We start from the raw sequence: 26531 nt of genomic DNA on the forward strand, positions 1-26531 counted from the left end.
CAGCCATTTCTTCAAAGAACTTTGGCTCTTTTAGCAGAGAATGGCATCTAGAAGTAAAGATATGGACAATAGCTGTGCTCATTATTAGGGTTGTCTTAGTTCGAACTGCCATAACAATATACCATAGACTGGGTGGTTTAAGCAATAGACATTTCTTTCTCGCAGTTCTGGAGACTGGAAGGTCCAATATCAAGGTGCCGGCGGCTTCGGTTCCTGGTGAGAGTGCTCCTCTTGGCCTGTAGGCAGCCGCGTCCTCTCTCTGTGTTCACATGCCGTTTTTGGTGCACACACATGGAGGGAGAGAGAATGCTCTGGTGTCTCTTCCTCTTCTTGTAAGAGCACTTATCACATCATGTGGGCTCCAACCTTAAGACCTCATCTAAACCTAATTACCTCCCAAAGTCCTCACCTCTGAATACCATTACCTTGGGGGTTAGAGCTTCAACATATGAATTGTTGGGGGAAACATTCAGTCCATAACTAGGTGTTGCTGCTGCTACTCTCTCTCAGGAGGGAAGCTAGAGTCTAAATCCATTAGGTTGGTGCAAAAGTAATTGCAGGTTTTGCCATTACTTTTACTCTTTCTCCATCTCTGTATAAATAGAGATAGATAGAGATGATGTAGATACAGATATACTAGATTGGTGCAAAAGTAATTGTGGTTTTTGCCACTAAAAGTAATGGCAAAAACTATGTCTATATCTATGTATATTCAGATAAAGAGCAAAATATATCTACACATATTACAGCTGTTTATTACATACTTTACAAATACTTATAAATCTATCTATATATTGAAAACTATGAGTCCACACAAATACTTCCAATTCCATACCAGAACAGTTCATTCTTGTTCCCTTCATTTGAATATCTGTAACTCCCTTCTCCAACTACGAGAAGCCTGGATCCTATTATCATGGATGTATTTTCTTGTTTGACCCATAACCCTGTGGCAACTCACCTTTTATATCTGCCTCTCTCCCTCCCCATGTGGATTCCCTCTTTACCCTCCCCAGGCTCTGATACCTCATACTAGGCCACCTTCCAACATATGGATATCCTCTTTACCCCACAAGGACGTGGACTGCCCATTTTGGGTTGCACAACCCCCATTAGATGCCCTTCTCACCCTATCTGGGCTCTAAGTCACCATGTCATAATCCCCTCCACCACCGTGTGGTAACCTTATTCACCCTGTCTGGGTTCTGATATCCTGCTATGATCTCCCCTCCTCTGTGTGGATTCTTTCTTCACCCCATTCAAACTCTTAATGCCCACTTCAAGTCATGGGCCACCTTGCTCTATTTCACCTCTAGGACTGACTTATTTATGAAGGGAAGGGAAGAGGAAGAGCCCCAATAACTCCTAAAAATGTGTGTTGTAGAGATAACCTTTGCTAAATCTTGTTGAATTAGAGAGAAGAATGAGCCAAAGGCAACATATGTATGGTTTCAAATGCTGCTAACTGTGCTAAATCATTCTTTGCATGGGGGAGGCAGTTATATTTACTTGTAAGCATCCCTTAAGGCTTTGCTTTGAACATGGTAATCCTGCTACAGTTTGGATGAGAAAAAAATAGCTTTTATTGCAGCAAAGAATGGATTAAACACGAGAAGTAACTAAGATGAACTACATTTTAAATCTCATCTCACTTTGCTTCTTCATGCCTTCCCCAGAATACATTGCTATACAGATTGGTCCCAGAGATCTAAATTACAAAAGATGTTGAACATCACACTAAGGCATTTGTTCTTTCATTTAAAGTCAACAATGACAAGTCACTGAATGGGTTTGGGCAAAAAAAAAAAAAAAAAAGGCGTAAGATTGTGAGAAAAAATTTAATTTCTAATAATGAAATTGGAAAAAATCATGACTATATTGTATACATTGTTAATTATTTTCAGGAAGAAAGGTATACAATAAATGGACTGGGTCAGGGAAATCATTTTATAGTTGGGGTGATAATAGACAAGCAGTTTTTATTGGTTAATAAAGTATTAATGCCACACAGACAAATCAGCCTCAGTACCACTCCCTGACTTGTTACTGCATTATTGCTATCACAGAAACCAATCAACAATCACTTGTTTTTATACTTTGTATAAGGTAAAGCATAATAAAATGCAGTGCTTAAGTAACCGGCTTCATCCAAGTAAGTAAAAATGTTATATCATCTATTTTTTTTTTCTCATATTTAGAGGAAAGACTATTAATCAAATATTTGGGCATTTGATTTTGGAGAAACACCTTCAGCAGTATTTAATTACCACAGCAGCTAAGATGTAATAGGATTCAGTTTAACTTTTAACTGTCTGGAAAGACCAGCCTACATGCTCTTTTGGCAAGATCAGTAGTTCTTGGCATCACCCAATACCAGCCATCAGAGCCTTCTTGACCCTGAGTGTCAGCCTCAAAGCACACTTGGTGGACTGAGACCATGGTTGCGTGGGAAGACCAAGGAGTGAGGATAAGAACAACCAGGCAGAAGGAAGGTAGAGGTTACTGGAAAGAGGAGAAAGGGGAAAAGGGGAGAAGGGAAGAGGGAGCTCGAGAGAGAAACAACGGGAGTGGAAATAGAGGAGAGAGCTATGTATGGTTTGAATGTGTCCCTCCAAGGTCATGTGTTAGAAACTTAATCCTCAATGCAATGTTGAGAGGTAGGACTTTCAAGAGGTGATTAGGTCATGAAGGTTCTGCCTTCATGAATAGATTAATGCTCTTATCATGGGAGTTGGCTAGTTTTCTTGGGAGAGGGTTCTTGATAAAAAGGATGAGTTCAGTCCTCTTCTCTCTTCTTTCTCTTGCCCTCTTGCCTTCCACCATGGGGGATGACACAGCAAGAAGGCCCTAGTGAGATGCAGGCCCCTGGACCTTGGAATCTCCAGCCTCCAGAATGATAAGAAACACATCTCTGTTCTTCATAAATTACCCAGTCTAAGGTATTCTGTGACAGCAGCACAAAATGGACTAAGACAGAGAGGAAGAGGAGGAAGAGAAAAGCAGTTGAGAGGACACATGAAGACAAAGTTATTGAAAGATGAGATTCATTATCAGAGGAAATATGGGAAATATAGAATGAGTGTTTAAGAAAAAAAACAGGAAAGTATCTCACCTACAACACTTTGAAGGCATGCAGATATTTTATTGCTGAAAATTTACATTTCTAAATTTGAAGAAGAAATTCTCTGACCTGTGCTTTCATTTGTCCACATGGTGAAGTCCAACAGCCTCCCCCTGACACTCAGGGAGAACCCTCTTGTGAAGCAAATATAAAAGCAAAATTTTGTTTGGTATTTTCATTTATGGCTGCCTTAACTTATACAAGAAATAGGAAAAACGTCTTAGGTCACATTGCTTTGAGTTTATGTAAATCTTTAAAGACTGTTAATTGATGTCATACTCCTTAACCTTTACAAATATCACCCTGAGGTGGAGATCTGTAGTTTTACCCCCATTCTACAAAAATAAAAATAAAATAAAAGATTAAATCATATACACAAAGTCTATAAGAGGAATGATTGGCTTTAGTTGTCTTGTTTTAATCAAGCATGAGAAAACTAAGCTAATTCCATACACTGGGACTGACCAAAATGGGTAAAGTAAGTTAGTCCACATTACAAGTAGGTTCAATTTGGCCAAAAGACACCATGTTTCAAACTTAATCCCCTGAGTGCAAAACTGTAAGATTATGCTCCAGTTAGCCTGTAGTTCTGTTTCCTTCATTTCAGGATTCCTTTTGCCCTAAATAGTAGCCCATACTTGCTATTGTCTTTTGACATCATTATTTTCACTCATACGCTTAGGCCGAAAGGGTGTCCATCCCACTGGTGAATACACAATCAGGAGCTTCAGAGCAAAGCCTTCATCTCCACTGTGGCCTCCACCACAGCAAGCCTAAGTGCACTTCCATGGATCCTACAATCATTTGTCTTTTTGTGACACCATAAAATTCAGTAACTAGCAACCTGTGATTCAATGCAGGATATACTGTGGGAGAGAGAAATGAGCAGGAGAAGACACATTTCTTGCCTTTAGGGCTCGTTAAATTGTCTCCTCTTTCTTTTTCAACTTGCTTTTCTTTGGCTCTTCTGTCTTCTAGTGAATATACTTTTTGAGTTTCTGTCTTTTCACATTGTCATGTTATCTTCTCATTAGTCTTTTCAATTTTCAATGTTGAACTAAATAAACCCTCGGGCCTCGCTAAACTGTTATTTCCCTCAGCAAAGAATGTGCTACTCATTAATGCCAATGATTTTATATTCCACTGGCCTTCACAACAAAATAAGCAAGACTTTCTTAGGTTAATTTGTTTTTACACAACATTTAAAGTGAATTCTGTGGGATTACAGCCCAACGTGAAGTGACATCTTTCCCAGAAATACAGCAGCATTGGCAAAATTGTCAGCAATCACCCAACCTCAGGGCCAAACATGACAATATGAGAAGAAAGGCACTCTGAGTAATAAATGTGACTGAAATACAAACAAAATGTATGGTTTTCCAGACTCATAAAGTATTGGAAGACAAAACTGTGAGCAAACTACATTATAATAGGCAAGAGGAGTGCTGAAAGATAGCCACAAGCTATGTGTTTCTCCTTAGCCAAGCAGCCATCCTGGCACTTTGCTTCTTGTTTTTCAGATTTTTATTCTTTATTGTCTGTAATTTGGCATGAACGCTGATCCTCGAGTGTTCCTCCAACATGTTACTGAAAAACTGCTGCAGCTGGAAGGACAGAGAGACAGATGATCAGTGCAATCTAACTTCCCATTTGGACAAAACAAATATCTAAATGCTAAGCAGCAACATGATTTTGTAAATTGGTGATGATGGTTGGAATGAGTAGAAATGTATACTCCCAGATTGTGTGTCCCTGGCGAGACTGTGACTGAGACAATGTGATGAACACCAGACCTACCCCAAAGAAGCAGATGTAGACAGGAAGGTCCATGAAGCAGAAACTATGCCTTATTCATTGCTCTATTCCCAAAGCACATATTAAGTCTCAATGAATATTTACTGAAGGCAAATAGAGTGTTCTCTAAGATTTGCAGACAGAGATACAGTGAACCCCCTCACTTTTTTTAAATCTCAAAAGAAACTGAAACTTCCAAAGCTCAAAATTGGTACATAATAGTTGCATCTTTACAACTGTCATTCTTTATTTGAGAACACTTAGATAATGAATTCGTCCATTGGCTGAATTACCTCATTGGGTCAGGTCAAGCATTCAGTTATCAGAACATTTGTTGTAATATTACGTATAAGTCAGACTCCAAGTGAATAATAAGTTATATTCCAAAATATAAATAAGTTATAAGTTTTTTCAATTTTCATTTTACCAGAAGTCTCTTTTTGTATCAGTGGATTAGAACTCCAAACACTTACAGCCATTAGATGAAGATGCGCATTCCAGTTCACAACAGCTTACTTCAACCCTAATATACTCAAAATTGCATAGCAATAGGGCTATCAAGCCTAATTACAATGTAAAAAAAATGTTTTAGGGAAAAGTAAGTTAAAGAGCCAGGAACAATCCTCCCCCACTCTTTCCTTCCCTGCTCACACCTGCCAGGAGGTGGTAACCAACAGCCCACAACTCCACATCACGGACAGTGTGCCCAGGATTGGTGGGAGGGGAGTGGCAATGGTGTTTGGGCTTGTAGGTGGGCTTTATGTGTGCTTGAGAGTATGTCTAGCAGGGGAACATAAAAACCAGAGCCAGAAATGCGGAAGGTGTTTGAAAATTGTGCCTTTGGAGAGGGACAAGGGAGGCAAATGATTTCATTTTCACTTTCGTTTTTATTATTTATTTTAGATACTACCCTGTGAACTGATGCAGCATAGCAGGACTGCTGGACATTAATAGTTGTTGGCAAGGATATTCATCTTAGCTAATTCATTTTTTTTTTTAATTGCAACAATTTACTGCTAAATCCATTTTTCCAATTTTGAAAAGCTGTCAGTGACTAGAATTTTGAAATTTTGAAGATTGCTAAATTTATACGAACCTCATTTATTATTCATTAACAACAACAAAACTTCACTAGATTCTGTAGAGGCAAAGATTGAACTAACGAATTTTAGAAGATAAAAACACACACTGAATCTTGATTTGCGGAGCTTTTGTATCAGCATGTTCTGGGTGTAGTGTGCTTTTCTTTCCCTTGTCCAGGGAATCCCTGATAAATCAGGTCCTGACAGCTCAGCCTTAGGCAGGCCAAAACTCAAAAAAGGATAATTTCTTTGGGAATTAGCAGTTCTGCTTCTCTCATGATAACAATTATATGACTTCTACTTGTCCTTTTTTTTTGCTTAGGATCAAAGTTCAGGCCTTTATGACCTATACATGTATTTGTTTATTTGCTTAGGGAGAGTTGATTTACCTTTATTCACAAAGGTTCTTCTTGTTCTTATTAACATAGTTTCAGGCCCTGGTGTTTAATTTTAATCAATTTTATTGGGATTTAATTTATGTACAATAAACTAGATACACTTAAACTGTACAAGTCAATGAATTTTGACCAATGTGTACCCCTTTGAAACCATAGACACAATCAAGTACATTTCCTCTACCCTGAAAAAGGGTCCTCAGGCCCTCTTGCAGTCCATCTCTCTCTGTCCCAGGCAACCACTGATCTGCCCTTTGTCACTATAGATCCATTTTCATTACCCAGAATGTGACTGGTTTCTTTTACCAAACATAATCACCTTGATATTCATCCATGTTGCTACACAAATTTAAAAATTTCAGGATAGTATTCCATTGTGTGGGTATATTACTTTTCCTTATTCATTTACCTATGGATGGGCATTTAGATGGTTTCCAGTTAACATTTAAAAAAACTGCCTGTTTCCTGACATGGTTGGATAAAAGAGTTCCAGTTGCTCCATATCTTTGCCACCATTTGGTACCACAAATCTGTCTAATTTTACCTACACTACTGGGTGTGTACAGGTTGTATTTATATTGTATCCTTGTTTTACTTTGTGTGAAAGATCTTTTTGTAGACATTTGCTTTTGTCCCCTTGGTTTACTTTCTGGTTACAGTCCTTTGTCCTTTCAGAACTTCCCCTTTCCAGTGCCTGTGACTTGGGTGGGGCTGTTCGACCCTGGCTAGACCAATCAGAGTATTCCATCTCCCCTGGACACAGTGATTGCTGCCTCTGACCTAAGTAGGACCAACCAAAGTGCTTTTTTCAGGGCAGGAACTCTTGAAGCTGTGAGAAAGTATCCTTCCTTCTGCAGCTGGGAGTGCTGAGGATTATATAAGCAGGGAGCTATGCTTCTCTCCACATGGAAAAAGACTGCCTAATAAAAATTCAGCCTAGAGGAAAGCAAAGCCAGGAAACGGTAAGAATCTAGAATAGACGAAACTAAGATATCATCTCAGTCCTCAGGGAGCTTATTGCAGCCTCATGGGGTAGACATATTTACCAGTGATTACACTATAAGGTAATAAGCACTATGGTAAAAATATATTCATAGGATTACTTGAAAGTATAGGTGAGGAAAGGGTATAAATCCTTCATTAAAAAGTTCCCAGAATAGATAATAGGAGCAGAATCTTAAAAGATGATTAGGAATTATCCAGCCAGGAACTGGGATGAGGAACGTTCTCCAGACAAAAGGTAGAGTGTTTCTGAAATCCAGAAAATGTGAAGCTATACAATAATTCAAGAAAATTTGTAAGTGGTACAGTATAGCTAGAGGAAATGTGTTTAGGGGTGTCTGTCCATCTCTCTTGCCCTCTGACACTTGGTGGTGAGGTGAGCAAAAATGAAGCCAAACTGTAATGTAGGGGCCAGATCATGAAGGGCCTCATGTGCTAATCACAGGATTTCAAAATTTCTTTGAAAAACTATAAAAAGCTACTGAAGCTCTGGAACAGAGCAATGACTGGCAGTGATGGCAAAGGTGGGATAGAAGGAAGCCCAGTCTGGGACAGGAACCCTGGGCGAGAGTGCCCTGCATTCAGGTGAGAAAGGATGAAGCATCACCCTCCATGAACAGGTGATCTCTATTTCAGGAGGAGGATACAATTGAAAACACTTCTTCACAGTGATACAGCAGCAACAGAAGCATAGAATGTAATAATTCAGACAAGCATATTATTATTTTTAATTTTAACAAGTCCAAATTGCATAAAAAGTGGTTTCCAAATTATCATTGTATTTCATAATATTTAAAGTGCTTACCTCCACAATCTGTAAATCTGTAGTTATGGCTCTCCCTATTGCATATATTAGATTGATCAATGATTGTGTGCCATACCTACAAGGCAAAAAGATGTTAATCAAGGGTGGAAAGCATTTTGCAAAATAAAGCTATATTTTATACAGCAGATGAATGCCAAGTGTATGGCCCCTATTAATTCCTATGTCCTAAATCTAAGTAAAAACATGTATGAACTAGTTTAGCTTCATCTTTCAATAGAAAATCCTATTAACACTAAGGAAATATTGATAGTTAAATGCTTAAATGTGTTACACAAATCTGTTATCTAAATCTAAAAAGTTCTTCTTAAAAACAACCATTATCTATTAAAATGAGGTAGTTGGAATACATGTCACATGTCTCAATACAATTTCTAAAGGAATAAATAAATATATAAATTGTGTCCCATAAAAAACAGTAGTTAATAGAGGATCCATTTCAGAACTGCTGACTAAAGCCCCCTGGATGTGTATTTAAAATGTTGTTTTTGTTCATGCTTTTTTGGAGAGAAGATCCGTGTCTTCCAATGTTCTCTAAACGTTGGTCACCCTGAAGGCTGAGCACCATGGCCCTACCTGTGCTTGTTTCAATAGGTGTGGTAATGGAAACTTTCCCTCTCGTTTAGTGTCCCTGAATATCTAGCAAAAAAAATCTTAAATTAACTGTGAAGTATTGCTATGAAAAAACAGCAGATACTTACCTGCTCAAAGTGTGGCTGTAGTTAAAAAAGTAAATAAAAGACTTTTGGGTGCATTAAAAAAGAAAGAAAAATTAAAATAGGGTTATTATAATGGACTGACCAAGAGATGGTTGAATAGTTAATCTACACAATTGATTTACTTCAAAAATATGTACTTGAAATTAAAAATTATAAGCATTAACTTTGGCATAATATACTAATAAAGGTGAGAGAAAATGGTGCTGCTGTTTTTCTAAGTTCCTAGCTGTAACTTACACTGTGTCTACCTGAGCAACGTGAAGGACAATATAACTCTGTATATAATTGAGGCAAGCGAAACTGTTTTTATGAAGAAAGAGGAAACATTTCTTAGTTCTCTATTTTAATTGGCCAACTAGGCAGAAAAAACCTACCAAATGACTCAAGAAACTTGAGTTCCAAAGAACTCAAATTCCAACCTTAAAAATAAAAATAGAAAACAGAGGAAACCTACCTATGGTGCTAAATGTGCTAATTTCTGCTAGACACAGGAGGAAGGTACCTGAGGAGGCAGGGCTGGGTTTGACATTACCTTGGAAAATTTATAAATTGTAAAAATGGAGAATAACAGATACTTAGACGCATTGTTCTAGTGCGTAAATGAGATAATGTATATGGAAGCACCTATTAGATTACCTGGCACACTTCATTCCTTCCTGCTCTTGTCAACTTCAAGAGGGTCTATTTTTGAAACAGATGATTTATCATTCTTGTTGAGAGAGCAATCTCTTTCAAATATTACTCAACAAAACTGTATTACAAATAGTTTACCCCCATCAGTGTTCAAATACATTCTAATTAATATGAAGTCAAAAGCCAATATGAGTCAATATAGTAATCCTTTTTAAAAAGTTGATAACATCTAACATTAGTGTGGGAACAGTGATTTCGGTACTCCAGTCTGGCTCTCCTTTCTGCCCCTCCCTCTTCTCACATTACCCCTGCCTTCATCTCCCCTGCCATGTCAGATTTCTTCTGGCAAGGATGGCCACGCGGCAAGCGTGGGGACACCAAGGCATCCAGCCTGATCCATGCCGTGGGAACGGACTCCCCAGTGCTTGGACCTTCCACTCTGATAACCTCTCACTTTGCTTGTGCTCCTGTTTAGCCTTCTCGGCTGTGTTCCCCATCATGAAATACAACCAAGTAGAAGTGAAAATGATTCCATGTTTTTAAGCTTAAGACTTTAGACAATATAATAACGTGGAGAAAAAAAATCAAGTGCTTAATGAAGAGGGTAAGATTCATTTTGGATAGGATGAGTTTAAAACTGATCATGCTCTGTATTCTATATTGAGATAAAACTGGCTTTTCTGTATGCTGTGAAGCCCATTTAACAGAGATGATAATGGCACAAATAATGCTTCTACCACATCCATTGAAAAGTCCCAAAAATACTATTGCTTCATCCCTATTCATACGCTTCCACAGGACCTATTCATAGCTATGTGTACCTACTGAATTTTCTGTAACTTGAAATATAGCTCCATGACCAATGGAGTCTTTCTCATTGGAATGAGTATTCAAGAGATCATCTTTGGCCCAATAATTAACTAAATTTTCCCACACCAACCAGTGCAATGCTCTGTACATGACAGTGAGGGGCAAGACCAAGCCAAAAGTTGTTTTATTCAATTAAATATTCCAAAATATATTTCCAGATTAGGCTTCCTGGGAAGAATTCTGGGCCTGGCTGAAAGGAACAGCGGTTCCTGCGCCGCTATTGGCGATATACTCAACTCCAACATGTGCCTTGGTGTGGAGACGATGTCTGTGAGCTTGCCTGCATGTCACTGTGAGACATATGCCCAAGAGTGCTCTGAGATAAGGGAGGGATATACTCAAAACCACAGCACTGGTCACTTCATGCCCAGGGCCAAGCTGGACATAAGATGGTATTTTTTTGTTTTTGCATTTAGGCAAGCTGCCTCTGCCAGCCTGTCTCTCACCCTGTAGAAATGGAGCATAAGATCCCAGCAAGATATCACCTTATGGGAGGGGTGCAAAGCCGCTCTGCTCGTACTCCTCCCGATTCTAGCTCCCACAGCCAAGACCAAACCAGCAACCAAAAGCTCAACACATTAAAAAGCAAAAACAAAAATAAAATGAAAACTTCTGGAATAAGAAGTAGATTATTCAAACTTTTTCATAAAAAAGCAACTGACTATGGGCAGAGGGAAGGATGAATAGGCACAGCACAGAGGATTTTTAGGGTAGTGAAAGTATTCCGTATGATGCTACAATGGTGAATATGCATCATTATACATTAATACATCAACACCCATAGAATGTGCAACACCAAGAGTAAACCCTAATGTAAACTAGGGACTTTGGGTGGTAATGATGTGCCTGTTTATGTTAATCAATTATAGTACAGCTATGAGCCACATAACAATGTTTCAGTCAACAATGGACAACATTAAAAAGGAGCCGAAAAATTCTTATCCCTTAGCAATGTCATAGTCATTGTAACATTGTAGCACAATGCATTACCTTTTCTATGTTTAGATATGTTTAAATACACAAATACTGGCTGGGCGCGGTGGCTCATGCCTGTAATCCCAGCACTTTGGGAGGCCGAGGCGGGCGGATCACGAGGTCAGGAGATCAAGACCATCCTGGCTAACACAGGGAAACCCCGTCTCTACTAAAAAAGACAAAAAAAATTAGCCGGACGTGGTGGCGGGCGCCTGTAGTCCCAGCTACTCGGGAGGCTGAGGCAGGAGAATGGTGTGAACCCAGGAGGCGGAACTTGCAGTGAGCCGAGATTGCGCCACTGTATTCCAGCCTGCGCGACAGAGCAAGACTCCCTCTCAAAAAAAAAAAAAAAAAAAAAACCCACAAATACTTACAGTTGTGTATCTACTGCTTCCAGTATTCAGTAACATGCTGTACAAGTTTGTAACCTAGGAGCAATAGACTATACCATAGAGCCCAGGTGTGTGGTAGGCTCTACCATCTAGGTTTGTGTAAGTACAGTCTATGCTGTTCACACAAAGACTAAATCATCTAAGGATGCATTTCTCAGAATGTATTTCTGTTGTTAATCAACATGTGACTGTAAATGTGTGGCTCTGATGCAGGATGTTGATAGAGGGGGAGCTTGTGCCTGTGTGCTGACAGGGATATATGGGAACTCTGTCTGCTCAATTTTGCTGTGAACTTAAAAGTATCCTAAAAAATTAAGTTTATTAATTTTTTAAAAATCAACTGAAAAGCCACTTCATTTATTTAAACATTTTCTGGAATTGAGATAAATAAATCACATCATGAGAAGGGCTTTCTAAGTAAAACACATTTAAAATATTTGAACAAATCTTGGCATCTCAAAATGTTTAAAGGATATAGCATATCTTTAAAAAGAAAAAATGAAATTTTGTTCTTGTTGCCTACTCAGGCTGGAGGGCAATGGGTTGATCTTGGCTCACTGTAACCTCCGCCTCTCGGGTTCAAGCGATTCTCCTGTCTCGGCTTTCCGAGTAGCTGGGATTGCAGGCATGTGCCACCATGCCTGGCTACTTTCGTATTTTTAGTAAAGACGGTGTTTCTCCCTGTTGGTCAGGCTGGTCATGAACTCCCGACCTCAGGTGATCTGCCTGCCTTGGCCTCCCAAAGTGCTGGGATTATTATAGGCGTGAGCCACTGAAAATGTAGATGAGGCATTAGTTAAGAACACATTGAAAGACTAAATATTTTCAGTAGTACTCTCAAAAAAAAAAATTAAGAAGTATGCATTTTCTTACTTAGGAGGAAGTAAATAGAGAGCTGGGAATCAGAGCCAGGGGACACGCTTTCTAATTCAATTTTTTTTATTTACTAGGTATTGACTTTAAGTTATTTAACTTCTGATTCTTGGTTATTAATTGGTAATTATTTTATGGGTGGCTGTGAAAACTGTAATTATTGCATATATTTATACATTATTTTGTTTTTTAATTTTTTGGTAGAAATAGAGTCTTGCTATGTTGCCCAGCCTGTTCTCAAACTCCTGGGCTATAGTGATCCTCCAGCCCTGGCCTCCCAAAGTGCTGGAATTATAGGCATGAGCCACTGTGCCCAGACTAAACATGTTATTTTAAAGAACAACATCAATGTGTGTTTTTCATTCTAAACATGAGACTCTAATACTGCTGAGGGATGTTATCAATAACATAAAAATAGAAATTGATAATATTGAGAAAAAGAAATAAAGTGAAGGACATAGGGACTTGTAATAAAGCACATACATCATATTATCTCACTAAGATAATAATAATGAACATTAAACATTTATTGTGTACCAATCACCTTAAATAGCACATTATTAAATTATCTTAAAGCCTATTCATTATTATCCTCATTTTATAAATGAGAAAGCTGAAGCTTAGGTTAAAAATCTTGTTTAAGGTTACATATTTAGCAGTCTCCTTATCCTAAGATTGATCTGATTCTAGATTCTATTGCCTTAACTCTTTGACATACCATGTCTCTAGTGGATACACGAAAAACTAAAGCACAATAAATAAAAGGACAAAGGACAGTAATGAAGAGACACTTTCCATAGTTCTTAGAGGAAGAAACCACCACTTTGCTATACTGCTCTAGTTAAGTCCATCCCCATTCCCCCGTTCTAGAATTGACCCCCAATAGTGTTAACACACTGTCATAATCAGGACAGCCTGTGTGTGTTTCACACACGACACCAGTTAGAAACAGGACATCACCAATGAAGAGCACACAAAATAAAACTCCTTCACATGATATTCAGGGCCTGTTATCACCCGTCCTTCTCTCTGACCCTCAACTTACCTTCCCACCCCATCTCCTCTCCAGTGCGCTAAGCTCCTGCCAGTTACTGTGACTAGTCCCAAGTTGGCCTCCCAGCTCTGCCTCCAGGCATTTCCTGATGTTCTGTCCTCCAGGAAGAAGGAGGAGATTTGCAACTGTGCTTGTTCAAATCACATGCACATCCCTTTCTTCCCCTTAAATCCCCAAAAGCCCTTGTCATCTCTCCTCTACAGCATTTATCAGATACCAAGTCCTAATCCCTTTACATCTCCAATAACAATTTGAACTGCATCTTGATGTAGAAAAACTAAAACTTAGGCCGGGCGCGGTGGCTCACGCCTGTAATCCCAGCACTTTGGGAGGCCGAGGTGGGCGGATCACGAGGTCAGGAGATCGAGACCATCCTGGCTAACACAGTGAAACCCCATCTCTACTAAAAATACAAAAAATTAGCTGGACATGGTGGCGGGTGCCTGTGGTCCCAGCTACTCGGGAGGCTGAGGCAGGAGAATGGCGTGAACCCAGAAGGCAGAGCTTGCAGTGAGCCGAGATTGTGCCACTGCGCTCCAGCCTGGGTGAGAGCGAGACTCCGTCTCAAAAAAAAAAAAAAAAAAAAAAAGAAAAACTAAAACTTTTTATTACTAGAAAGAATCTTACATTTATCGAATACATCTATTATTCTATAGAAGATGAAAACAAGGCCTAAATGTTAACTAATGGGTTTTTTTAAGTTCCAGAACCAAATGAGAGGGTTGGAAAATTTTGTTTCTCCCATCTGTCTTTCTTCTGGAACAACTGGTCTACCGGCAAAATGACGTTTTGTTTACATCAGCATATCCCAAGCTGGAGTTTGGAAGAACTACACCTAGAAGATGTTGTGTAGTCAAACTGTATGGAAAACTCTAAGTTTCCTTCTGCAGGGCTTCTTGGATACTTTATAATGCTAAAATGCACTGTAAGTCTGCAAAAGTGAGGGTTAAAACAGTTTCAGAACTGATGGAGCTATTGTCTCCATCTGTCCCAAAAGGTTTTTCATCCCCATCTTCACGAGTAGCATACAGTGGAATATGTATAAGAAAAACGAAGTGCTAACTTGTTAGTGATCAGTCACATTTTAGCAAATTCAGTATAGATACTTTCCATGTCATTAATATAAGATTTAATCTGGCATAAGCATTTTTACTTATAATTTTATACTACCTTCATCATTACATTAGGACTAGTGACACACATATTATCATGTCAAATATATCTGTTTAATTAGTGATAATTAAATATTCAGATGTACAAAGAACTAAGTAAATGCTCCTGTGCCATTTTGACTATAAATAAAATTTTAATTATTAAGTTGAACTTTTATTTCCTTCTTACAATTCATAAATAATGTTATTGTCTATTCAAACAAAAGTATTAGCAAAATTGAGCAAAACTGCTGACTATAAACTAAGCCCTAAAAACAAATGCATAAGATGTAGAGAGCAAATTAATTTGAGTCTGAAACACTTTTTGTGCAGAATGTGCAAGAAAAGTGAACTAAGGCAAATTTATCAGAAGTAGCATAGGCATCTATTTTATGAGTATGGCATGTTGTCAACAAAAAGATAAAAATATTCAAGCCATAGTTAAAAGTTCATGCATTGCTCTTCCATAACACAGGCAGTTTGTAGTGAGACTAAACAAAGGAAAAATGATCACTTTTCTAGTCAATGCAAAGGACTTTTGTGACCTAGCTAGACTACAGCTGAGCTTCCAGCGCCAAACCAGTGATCTAAATGAAAGAAAGGTCTCACTCTCCTTCTTACCTTTTACTCACAGCTTGCCAGTTGTCGACTAAGAAGTCTTTTGCGACATACCGGCCAACTTCAGATGCTGCCACAATCTCGATTACATTTGTTTCATTAGAAGTGAATGGAGATGTGCTGATGGCATACTCCATAAATCTGCAAAAGTGCATTTGCAAAAAATACATTTTAAACATCCAACATAAAGAGTTAATTTAAATAAACGAAATCAAAATCGCATGGTTCTAAGATCGTGCAGCACAAATATGCATCGTTTTAATACTTACATTAGCACATTTCTATTTTTTTCCATTACCAGGAATTTTCAAGGTAAGTTGAGCATAATCACCTGTTAAGTATCCATGGGTCTTTGCTGCAGCTCATTGCATAAGCAAGTTGAATCTTTTCTTCTACCTTTGTTGTATTAGTGTAAGTATTTAACAAGATGTCCCACTCTTTATCACTTCCCAAGGCAATGCCATAACATAAAACCACATCTTTAATTGGATAAGGTATTCTGTAAAATATAACATAAAATGATATTTTTCATAGTAGTTATGTTTCCCCAGGTTATCATATTTTAGAGTATGAATGTAGAAAAAATATTTGTAGTCACAGATATAAAGGTCAAAAGTAGGAATCTGGAGAGGCAATTGTCAGAACTGTCATTAGCATTAATTCCATGAGAAGAGATCATCAATTCCAAACTAAGGGGCTTTAAGAAAGAAGGAAATTAGAATAGTATAGAGTATATTGATAATACAAGTTGGTCTTGTATCTCATATCTCATTATCACATTTCCTAAGAGTCCATCTGAGGTGGTATATTAAAGGGAATAAAACCAAAATAAGAGTCTCAGCGCTCAGTGAGGCAACAAACTAAGAGAGAGATGGAGAGGGAGGTGCTCTGCCGCACTCATAGATATAACAATCACAAACAATCATAAAGAACAACCTATTAAGACTCAAATCAAGCAGAGACAGCTCCAAATAAGTGCTTGTTGGAAGAATGCATTGGCAGTGAAAGGTCCTAGGTGACAATTCATTGTATAAATTCTCGTCTATTGTTATACACAGACCCACATTAAACACTGGTTTTTTAAAAAAGGTATTTGAAAAGAATAGTAGGAGAGAGCGCCTAACCAAGTGAAAGCAAAACACTCATTCCCACAGTGAGTACATCAAAAAGGGAAATTGCTGGTGCTTAAATAGGACAAAAACAAGAGGAATTACAATATTACTCTTACTCATTTTCTGGATGGTCCACCCATTTTGTGAAGAGTTCTTTTGACAGCTGAAGGCAGTCTTCAAGGCCCAACCAACACGCAGTTCCAAAAAGTTTTCCCAGTGATATTCTTGAAGAAAATGTCAAAGAAAAACAGTTTATTTTGCATTACCACCTTCATTTTCTCTGCTTCCAAAAATGTGTGTTTCATAAAAAGATGGGTATTTTTAAATATCCTTTCAATGACATTGGGTTTGTTTAAAAAAATTGCTTTTGTGGATGACAGAGGTATTTAAGATTCAGAGAAATATTTACTGAGAGGCTCCTAGGCACCAAAAAAAGCTCCTAAGACCAGTATTTTTTGAAAGTGAGAAACAAATTATTGCCATCCTTCATCTCCCTCAAACACACATGGGTGTACACACACTCCACAGCTGTTGTCAATTTATTTTTCCTCTCTTTTGCTAGAATTGCCTTATGGATAAAAAATGATTTTAGAGTATCTGATCTAATAGACTTTAAATTTCTTTCTCTATACAAGAAAGGGAAAGGGAAGAGTTCTTTTCTCCCCTTCTACAATTTGCTTTCTCTTGCTTTAGTGTGTTTCTTCTACTCCTCCTGGCTGTTATATACATGTTCAGAAAAAGAATAAAGGTATTTAGTTGGTTTGGTTTGTTTTTACAGCTGAGCAGGGGTATACACTGTACTTTAAAACAAAATAAGTTCAAAAGAATACAGTGAAGACCAATAATAAATCCAGGTAAGTGATGCCTTGTGGTCCCTACTCCAGTTTGGGGTCAGGGTAAAGAAACCCAAACTGGCCATAAGTTTCCAGAAAATGCAAGCCCCAAATCTCTGTTACTCCATCTTCCAGTTTCAACCCAGCCTGGCCTGACCTTCTGATAAGCTGAAGAGGAATATGTAAGGGTGGAGGTCCTCTGAGAGACAGTTCTAGGTATTCATTTACATACTCTACTCACTCCCTCTCCTCACCCATCCCAATCTAAAGCTGGTAGCAACAAGCTGGAGTTCTGTGGAAGTGCAATCTAACTCCCTAGAGCTGCTCTGAAGAGAACTGTCCCTGGGATGCTATAAAAAGTAGGCTGCTTCAGTCCAATTTAGGAGAGCCAAGGATATGTCTGGTTAACAAATATGCTGCCTGATTGAGCACACTTTTGCCTTCCCATTCATTGATGCAAACTGCCTAACCACTCTCGATCCCAGCTATTCCTTACCATTGTCCACCTACTCATCCATTACATTTTATGTCCTTCCAGTCACATCCCTTAGCACTAAAATTTCTGCCCTCCCAGAATAGTACTATTGAGTCAGAATAATCATACTTTGTATATTTTGTATTTCTTGCTCAGTCTAATTGATTTGAACTTGATGTTGGCCAGAAGTTGTAGGTATAATCCCTATCCTGTTACTGGCTACAGAGTCCCTCCCTAAATCTAGAGACCATCCTATGCACAAAACTTAGGACACAAGGAAGACGGAAATACTACCACCCCATTTTGCCTCTTGCCTCCTTCCTAGACCACAATGACAATGTGCTTACTCTCCTCACCAAACTGGTAATATGAAAGTCATCTGTGATACTAACCTGTGCTCACACACAGTGACTGATCTATATCACTGTCAACCTACCTCACCTTATCTGCATAATGACTGAATTTATGTTAACAATAATATACAGAGGGGACCTTTTCCCCTGTGACTTTCCCATGCCCTTAAACTCACTGGTATAGGCTAGCTTTGCTTAGCACACCTTCACCAATAGTAGGAAACATTTATAATTTCAATCAGTAGTCTAGGCTTTGAGAATATAGAGCTGTAAGTTCCTATGTGTACATGCACGTGCTTTGCAGGTAAATTAAGATCTAAAATGACTATTTTCTGTTAGAATACATGTAGCCCTCCAACCTCTGAGCTATTGTTCTCAAATAATAATAGCATATAAAATATCTCAATGAATAACAGGTATGAAGGTTTTATTTTATTACTTCTGGAAGCCTATTAATATGAATGCATTTTATTCAATTATCACTTCTGAAAACATACTTACAGAGCTAAGTAGTCATCTTGTAATGCCAACACATTTTCACGAATTATAGTTGAATAAATATTCCATATTAAATTAAGTCTCTTTAATAGGTACTTCTATAAACAACAAAGAAAATACGCTGTTAATTCTGGCTTGCAAACACTGAATTTTCACTGTATTCTATTTATTTATCTGAAAAGACATTGATAGGCAAGTGGCAGATACTTCTTCAGAAATTATCTTTATCTGTTACTAAATATATAAATGGTTTATTTTTTAACCTCTTTGGGTTTAGTTTCATTTTACATAAAATGTGGTTTACCATAATACCAATGTTACAGTGTATTATGAGGATTAAATAATATAATATATTGCAAGCACATTGCCTGGCACAAAGCAATAACTCAAAAAAAATTAGCTATAATTATCATTTAAAATCATTGCATACATTTCCAGTTATGTTCAAAATAGAGAAGAAATGTAAAAATATAAAACAGTCTTTCTACCATAAAACATCCATACTAAGTATACATTCCTCAAAAGAAAAAAAAAAAAAAAAGAACTGGTTTATGTCCTGGGCAAACTGAAGCCCTAATTTTAAAATAAATATAAGCTATCAGCTGGTAAATATAAAATTATAGAAGTTAGACATTTACTAATATATCCCTAAGAATTAACTAGATGCTGTTCATTGAAATTATTTAAAAACAAGTATTAGTTTTACTTCTTTACCCAGAACAAGAACAAGTCATCAGATGTTATCAATGAGCCTCCTCAATTTCACCAAATTATTAATCACCATCCCAAGGTCAGCTAAATTCCCATTGGTACTTTGGCCACTAGGAAAAAGAAAGTCTGGGACCATTAGAGGTATTTGTGATCTCACCCTCCAAATGGCCCAGAAATTCACTTGAAATCAGCACCTAACATACTTTTTGGTTTGTGTGACCCGTAACTCCCCAAAGAGGGCTACCTAACTTTTGCTTTGATTTCACCTTTGCTAATTTTTCCTGTAATTACTGTTTAAGATCTAACAATGGAAAATATATTTTTAAATTTATGATGGCATGTCATTTCTCTGTTCAGTAATTCTAATTTCTCCCTTTCTTTTCCTAACATCAAAAGCATCTTCAAATTTTTACATTTTCTGGAACATGTCTCTCTGGATTTAAGTGCTGTTCCTATGAGTCAGAATATTGCAATTATAGACACAGAGTTGTTACAATTCATTCTGGTTACCTAACAATCTCTTAGGAAAATAGTTGCTAATAAATACTATTCTTTTCCCTAAAAAAACAGGCATACCATTTCCATCCACTTCTGGTTTCTTAGGACACACTGCCACTTCACCAAGAATGAAGTACCCTTCCAAACCTCACTCGTCTCCTAGACCAGGTCTACGACTAAGGTATTTTCTTCCAAGATCAATAAGCCATTGTTAAGGAAATGAATATATATATATATGGAACTAAGACTATTACTTTGGAAAAGACCTGTCTCACAGATGCTGGCTAAAATTTGAAAAAGAAGAAGAGAGGATTTATTTAAAAACTACATAAGAAAGAAAGAAATTACCTTTAATAATGGGTATATATCATAGTTGTTCACATCAGAAACAAGATCCCTGGTTACCAAGTTTACCAAGACTGTATGCCATACTATAATTTCATCTTCTTCAGCAAGGTACTTGGTTAACTCAAGTGCTGTTTCAATCTCAATATAATTGTTTCTGTTTGATTTAAAAACACACACACTCAAAAAACCTTCACTTGCTAAGTAATTTGCATGCGTTCGATATTTGTTTCATGTTTCAATGCCTGACTTCAATAAGGCATGTGAATAAGTCAAGAAATGAGAAGGTAAATGTCTCATTTTATAGAAAGGATGAAACCCAAGCAAAGTTGACAGGCCTTCCATTTCAATGTGGTACTTTCAAGTGTCCAAAGTCTTGAAGGCTAGAGAAAATTCAGGCCAAATGTTGGACTGATTATTAGGAAATAGAAGTTATGCATTCTGTATGCATTCTTGTGACAGCATAGTTTGCATTCAACAAGTATTAATTAGAAGTCATTCTCTATCTAATGCTCTGACAGCTGCTGATGTGCACACCAACTACAGGCATACCTCAGAGATATTGTAGATTCTGTTTCAGACACAATAAAGCAAATATCATAATAAAGCAAGTCACACAGATTTTTTTATTTTCCAGTGCATATAAAACTTATGTTTACACTATACTGTAGCCTATTAAGTAGCAATGGCATTATGTCTAAGAAAAACAGTATGCACACCTTAATTTAAAAGTAGTTTACTGTCAACAAATGCTAACAACAATCTGAGACTTCAGCAAGTCATAACCTTGGCTGCTAACTGATCAGGGTGGTAGTTGCGGAAGCTGGGGTGACTATGGCAATTTCTTAAAATAAGCAACAATAAAGTTTGCCACATTGCTCAGTTTCCTTTCACAAAAGATTCCTCTGTAGTATGCAATGCTGTTTAACAGCATTTTACCCACAGCAAAACTTCTTTCAAAATTGGAGTCAATCCTGTCATGCTTTAACAACTAAGTATACATAATATTCTCAATCCTTTGTTGTTATTTCAACAATGGTCATAGCATCTTCACCAGGATTAGACTCTTTCTCAAGAAACTACTTTCCTTGCTCATCTATAAGAAGCAACTTCTCATCCACTCAAGTTTGATCAAGAGATTGCAGCAATTCAGTCGCATCTTCAGGCTCCACTTCTAATTCTAGTTCTATTGCTATTCCCACTGTATCTGAAGTGACTTCCTCTACTGAAATCCTAATCCCTTGAAGTCATCAATGAGGACTGAAAATTTCTTCAAAACTCTTGTTTATGTTGATTTTTTTTACCTCCTTTCATGCATCGCAAATTTTCATAATGGCATTTGGAATGATTTATCCCTTCCAGAAGATTTGCAATTTACTTTGGCCAGATTCATCAGAAGGATCATTATCTATGGAAGCTATAGCCTTATAAAATGTATTTCTTAAGTAACAAGAGTTAAAAGAAAGAAAGAAAGAAATTACTCCTTGATCCATGGGCTGAAGAACTGATGTTGTGTTAGTAGGCATGAAAACAACATTAATCTCCTTGTACATCTCCATCATAGTGCTTATGTAATCAAGTGCATCGTCAATGAGCAGTAATATTTTGGAAGGAATCTTCTTTTTTTTTTCTCCTGAGCAGTAGATCTAAGCGATGGGCTTAAAATATTCAGCAAACCATACTGTAAACAGATATGCTGTCATTCAGGCTTTGTTTTTCCACTTACAGAGCACAAGCAGAGTTGATTTAGGTAATGTTTAAGGACACTAGGATTTACAGAATGGTAAATGAGCATTGGCTTCGACTTAAAGCTACCAGCTGCATTAGCCCCTAACAAGAGAGTCGACTTGTCCTTTGAAACTTTGAAGCCAGACATTGACTTGTCCTCTCTAGCTATAAAAGGCCTAGAGGGCATCTTCTTCCTATATAAGACTGTTTCACATTGAAAAACCTGTTGTTGGGACAAAAAACCAAACACCGCATGTTCTCACTCATAGATGGGAATTGAACAATGAGAACACTTGGACACAGGAAGGGGAACATCACACCCCCGGGCTTGTCCTGGGGTAGGGGGAGGGGGGAGGGATAGCATTAGGAGATATACCTAATGTAAATGACAAGTTAATGGGTGCAGCACACCAACATGGCACATGTATACATATGTAACAAACCTGCACGTTGTGTACATGTACCCTAGAACTTAAAATATAATAATACTAAAAAAAAAAAAAAAAAAAAAAAGGAAACAGAAAAACCTGTTGTTTGGTGCAGCCGTTTTTTTTTTTTTTTTTTTTTTGAAACGGAGTTTCGCTCTGTACCCAGGCTGGAGTGCAGTGGCACGATCTCAGCTCACTGCAAGCTCCGCCTCCCAGGTTCACGCCATTCTCCTGCCTCAGCCTCCTGAGTAGCTGGGACCACAGGCGCACGCCACCACACCAGGCTAATTTTTTGTATTTTTAGTAGAGACGGGGTTTCACCATGGTCTCGATCTCCTGACCTCGTGATCCGCCTGCCTCAGCCTCCCAAAGTCCTGGGATTATAGGCGTGAGCCACTGCGCCCAGTGGTGCAGCCATTTTAACAATTATCTTAGCTAGATTTTCTGGATAACTTACTATAACTTCTACATCAATATTTGCTGCTTCACCTTGTACTTTGTTGTGGAGATGGCTTCTTTCCTTAATCTTCATGAACTAACCTCTGCTAGCTTTAAACTAGCACCTTTTCCTGCACCTTCCTCACCTCTCTTAGCCTTAATAGAATTGAAGAGAGTTAGGACCTTGCTCTGGATTAGGCTTTGGTTTAAGGGAATACTGTGGCTGGTTTGATCTTTTATCCAAATCACTGAAACTTTCTCCCTATCAGCAATAAGGCTGTTTCACTTTTTTTTTTTTTTTTTTTAATCATTCATGTATTCACTGGAGTAGTGCTTTTTAATTTCCTTCAAGAACTTATCCTTTGCATCTACAATTTGGCTGTTTGGTGCAAGAGGCCTAGTTTCGGCCTATCTCAGTTTCAACATGCCTTCCTCACTAAACTTAATCATTTCTAGCTTTTGATTTAAAGTGAAAGATGCAGGACTCCCCCTTTTACTTAAACCCCTAAAGGCCATTGTAGGGTTATTAATTGGCCTAATTTTATTTTATTTTTTATTTTTAGACAGAGTCTCGCTCTGTCACCCAGGCTGGAGTGCAGTTGTGTGATCTCGGCTCACTGCAAGCTCTGCCTCCTGGGTTCATTCCTTTCTCCTGCCTCAGCCTCCCAAGTAGCTGGGATTACAGGTGCCCACCACCATGCCCAGCTAATTTTTTTGTATTTTTAGTAGAGACGTGGTTTGCACCGTGTTAGCCAGGATGGTCTTGACCCCCTGATCTCTCCATCCGCCCGCCTTGGCCTCCCAAAGTGCTGGGATTACAGGCGTGAGTCACCGCGCCCGGCCCTAATTTCAATATTACTGATTCTCAGGGAATGGAAAGGCCAAAGAAGAGGGAGAGAAATGGAGGAATGGCTGGCCAGTGGAGCAGTCAGAACACACACAATTATTAAATTTGCGGCCTTATACAGGCACGATTCATTGCACCCCAAAACAATTACAGTCATAACATCAACAATTCCTGTTCACAGATTACTGTAACAGATATAACAATAATGAAAAAGTTTGAAATATTGTAAGAATTACTAAAATGTGACCCAGAGACATAACATGAGCACATGCTGCTGGAAAATGATGCTGATTGACTTGCTTGACTCAGGGTTGCCACAAATCTTTAATTTGTAACAAATGCAATATCTGTGAAGTCTTAAAGCGAAACACAATAAAACAAGGTATGCCTGTAGTACATATGACACTGCACTTGCCTACCATTGAGGAGCTTCAATGAAGAGCTGAGACTTATGCATAAGAAACCAGTAATGAAAAGTCCCAGAAAAGGCAGTGAATACTGTAAAGTAGCAAAGAAGGAAAATATGCATGTAGAAAAGTCAGGGATAAGATAGAAAAGTCAAGGAAGGCTTCATGGAGGAGAAACTTGGGAAGAGCAGTGAAGGATGCATAGGATTAAAATAGGTAGAAAAAGAGGAAGGCAGCCCACGACAAATAAGATAAGATGGGAATTAGTGTGATGGGCAGATGAAGCTAACTGAGGCAGGGGATTTCCTTTGTGTATAGTGAGAAATAGGGCCTAATAGGTAAGTCGGCTCAAACCTGTGCAGATCCTTGAATGTCAGGATGAAGAGTTTAGGTGGAAAGGTACTCTAGGCATTTAAACAATTGGAATAGCATAATGAAATTTATGTCTAACAATTTTATTGCAATAGTGTTACAGAAGACAGAATGAAATTCAAAAGGACTGAAGACAGGAGGCTAATTTAATAGGCCAGGCAAGAGATGAAGAAAGCTTGGCTTAGTGTGGAAGCAGTGAAAGTGGTAAAGTGAGCTTCCGAAAGACATATCTAAGAATGAAGAGATAAGACTTGGTGACTGTGCATGTAAGATGAAGTAAAGAGAGGAATCAAGGATATCTCTGAGGTTTCAAGTTTGGGTGATGAAAAGAAGAGTTCCTTTGCCATGCAGGGAGAAATTGATAGCAAGAGCAAGGTAGAGACAAAAATGAAGTTCAGGGTTTAAGGTACTGAATTCATATGACCACAGGATAAACCTAAGACAGGAGGAAAGATAAGTAACAGTGTAGATTTGGAAGTCATCAACATGTCCTTCCACAAACATTTACTGAGGACCTTACATCTGCTGGCACTCTACAGATACGCAATAAAATGGTCACCAAAACCCAAGAGTGAATGAGTTATCAAAGGAAAGATAGAAGAAAGTAATATAACCATGATTGGTGCTAAGAAGCTCACAGCAGTAGAAGAGGAGTCAGATACACAAGGAGAACCAGGTTTGCATATCAGAGTCTAACGAAGCCAAAATGACATTTTCAGGAGTATGTAGTCAATAATAGTAAAGTCATGGTGATCTTAGAGAGAGAAGAATTTCAGCAAAGTATTAGACAAGGAAATGTACTGCAAGTCACAGAGGGAAAAAGGAGTAAAGAAGGATAAAATAAGTAGATATTTACTCAAGCAATATGTCTGGCTAAAGAAAGAAAAAATACTAGATAATTTACTACATATATTCCTTAATTTTATTGACTGAAAATTTAAATTCTGAATATTTATTAATTTACCTGGTTATAAACACTTAGCAGCATATCTTACACTGAGTACATCTAATATACATAAAATAAATAACTGTGCAATATATTAAAATACAGGCGAGATTGTATTAAAATTGTAGCCGTCACCCTTGGATAACAGAAATCACTGCCAAATCTCAATTGGTAGTCTTTTAATTTCCAGCAACTCATTATATTATAAAATTCCATTGCAGCTACAGAGTTGCATCCTATTCTGAATCAGTTGTGGCCCATATATACTAAATAATCAAATTCATAGTGATGCAGCTATTATTTTTATAAAGGTCTCGAGGTATATTCTAAAACCATGAGAGAAGAAAATATACTCACTTAGACAAGGAAAAGGCATCATCAATCAACTGCAGTCTGTGAATAACAGGAATAGCCTGCAGAATTAGACCCAAATATGTCCAGAAGAAGATGAGAACATTTTTCAGTAAAGTTTTCAAAATAACAACAATTTAAAGATTACTGCTGCCTATAAAACACCTTCATGTGAATTATCTCATCTGTAGAGAAACAATAATTACTGAGGATAGTCCCCATAATTTATTTATCATACATCTGTTTTTCAAATAAATGAACCCTCTGGGCATCAATCATAAGGTTTAAATATGGCAGAGAGTTCTGCCAAAATACTCCGGAAACATATCATGTTAAAAAACAAAATAGGCAACCAAATTTAAAAGGCCTCTCCAAAACAAGTATACATTAAATTGTATTTCAACATCCAAATTATTTTCAGGGACGTTTTTGGCATAGAAGCCCTTAAATAAGTATTATTTAGTGCTCTTTTCGTAACATTGAGGTATCATATTTTTTCACATGATATTTATCTTAAGATTTTACTAATGTGACAGAATGCCACCAACAGTTCTCTTTATATCCGTGGAACGGCAGGGGCCAATTGCCAGTGTAATTCTTTAGACTCCCATTTGAATTCCCTGGCATTGCCAGGCCATAAGACTCTGCTGTCAGCTCAGTCCCTAAGGGGGCCCAAGGCCTCCTACA

The 26531-nt window shown here is 37.9% G+C and overlaps 1 protein-coding gene across 1 annotated transcript in view; it reads right to left on the bottom strand.

Annotated features, from left to right (window-relative positions):
• Window positions 1-1795: 1795 nt before the first annotated feature.
• Window positions 1796-26531, bottom strand: part of LVRN (laeverin) — a 77164-nt gene continuing 52428 nt past the window's right edge. Inside the window, exons 13-20 of the mRNA XM_008014194.3 lie at window positions 25851-25906; window positions 20331-20484; window positions 18777-18871; window positions 16731-16838; window positions 15834-16001; window positions 15506-15643; window positions 8200-8275; window positions 1796-4725 (exon numbers count right to left, since the gene is read on the bottom strand). Coding sequence (XP_008012385.3) covers window positions 4585-4725; window positions 8200-8275; window positions 15506-15643; window positions 15834-16001; window positions 16731-16838; window positions 18777-18871; window positions 20331-20484; window positions 25851-25906 — 936 coding nt within the window. The 3' untranslated portion in view covers window positions 1796-4584. The remainder of the gene's footprint in view (window positions 4726-8199; window positions 8276-15505; window positions 15644-15833; window positions 16002-16730; window positions 16839-18776; window positions 18872-20330; window positions 20485-25850; window positions 25907-26531) is intronic.

The sequence above is a fragment of the Chlorocebus sabaeus genome, chromosome 23 (genome assembly GCF_047675955.1).
Source record: "Chlorocebus sabaeus isolate Y175 chromosome 23, mChlSab1.0.hap1, whole genome shotgun sequence".
In the NCBI taxonomy this organism is placed as follows: Eukaryota; Metazoa; Chordata; class Mammalia; order Primates; family Cercopithecidae; genus Chlorocebus; species Chlorocebus sabaeus.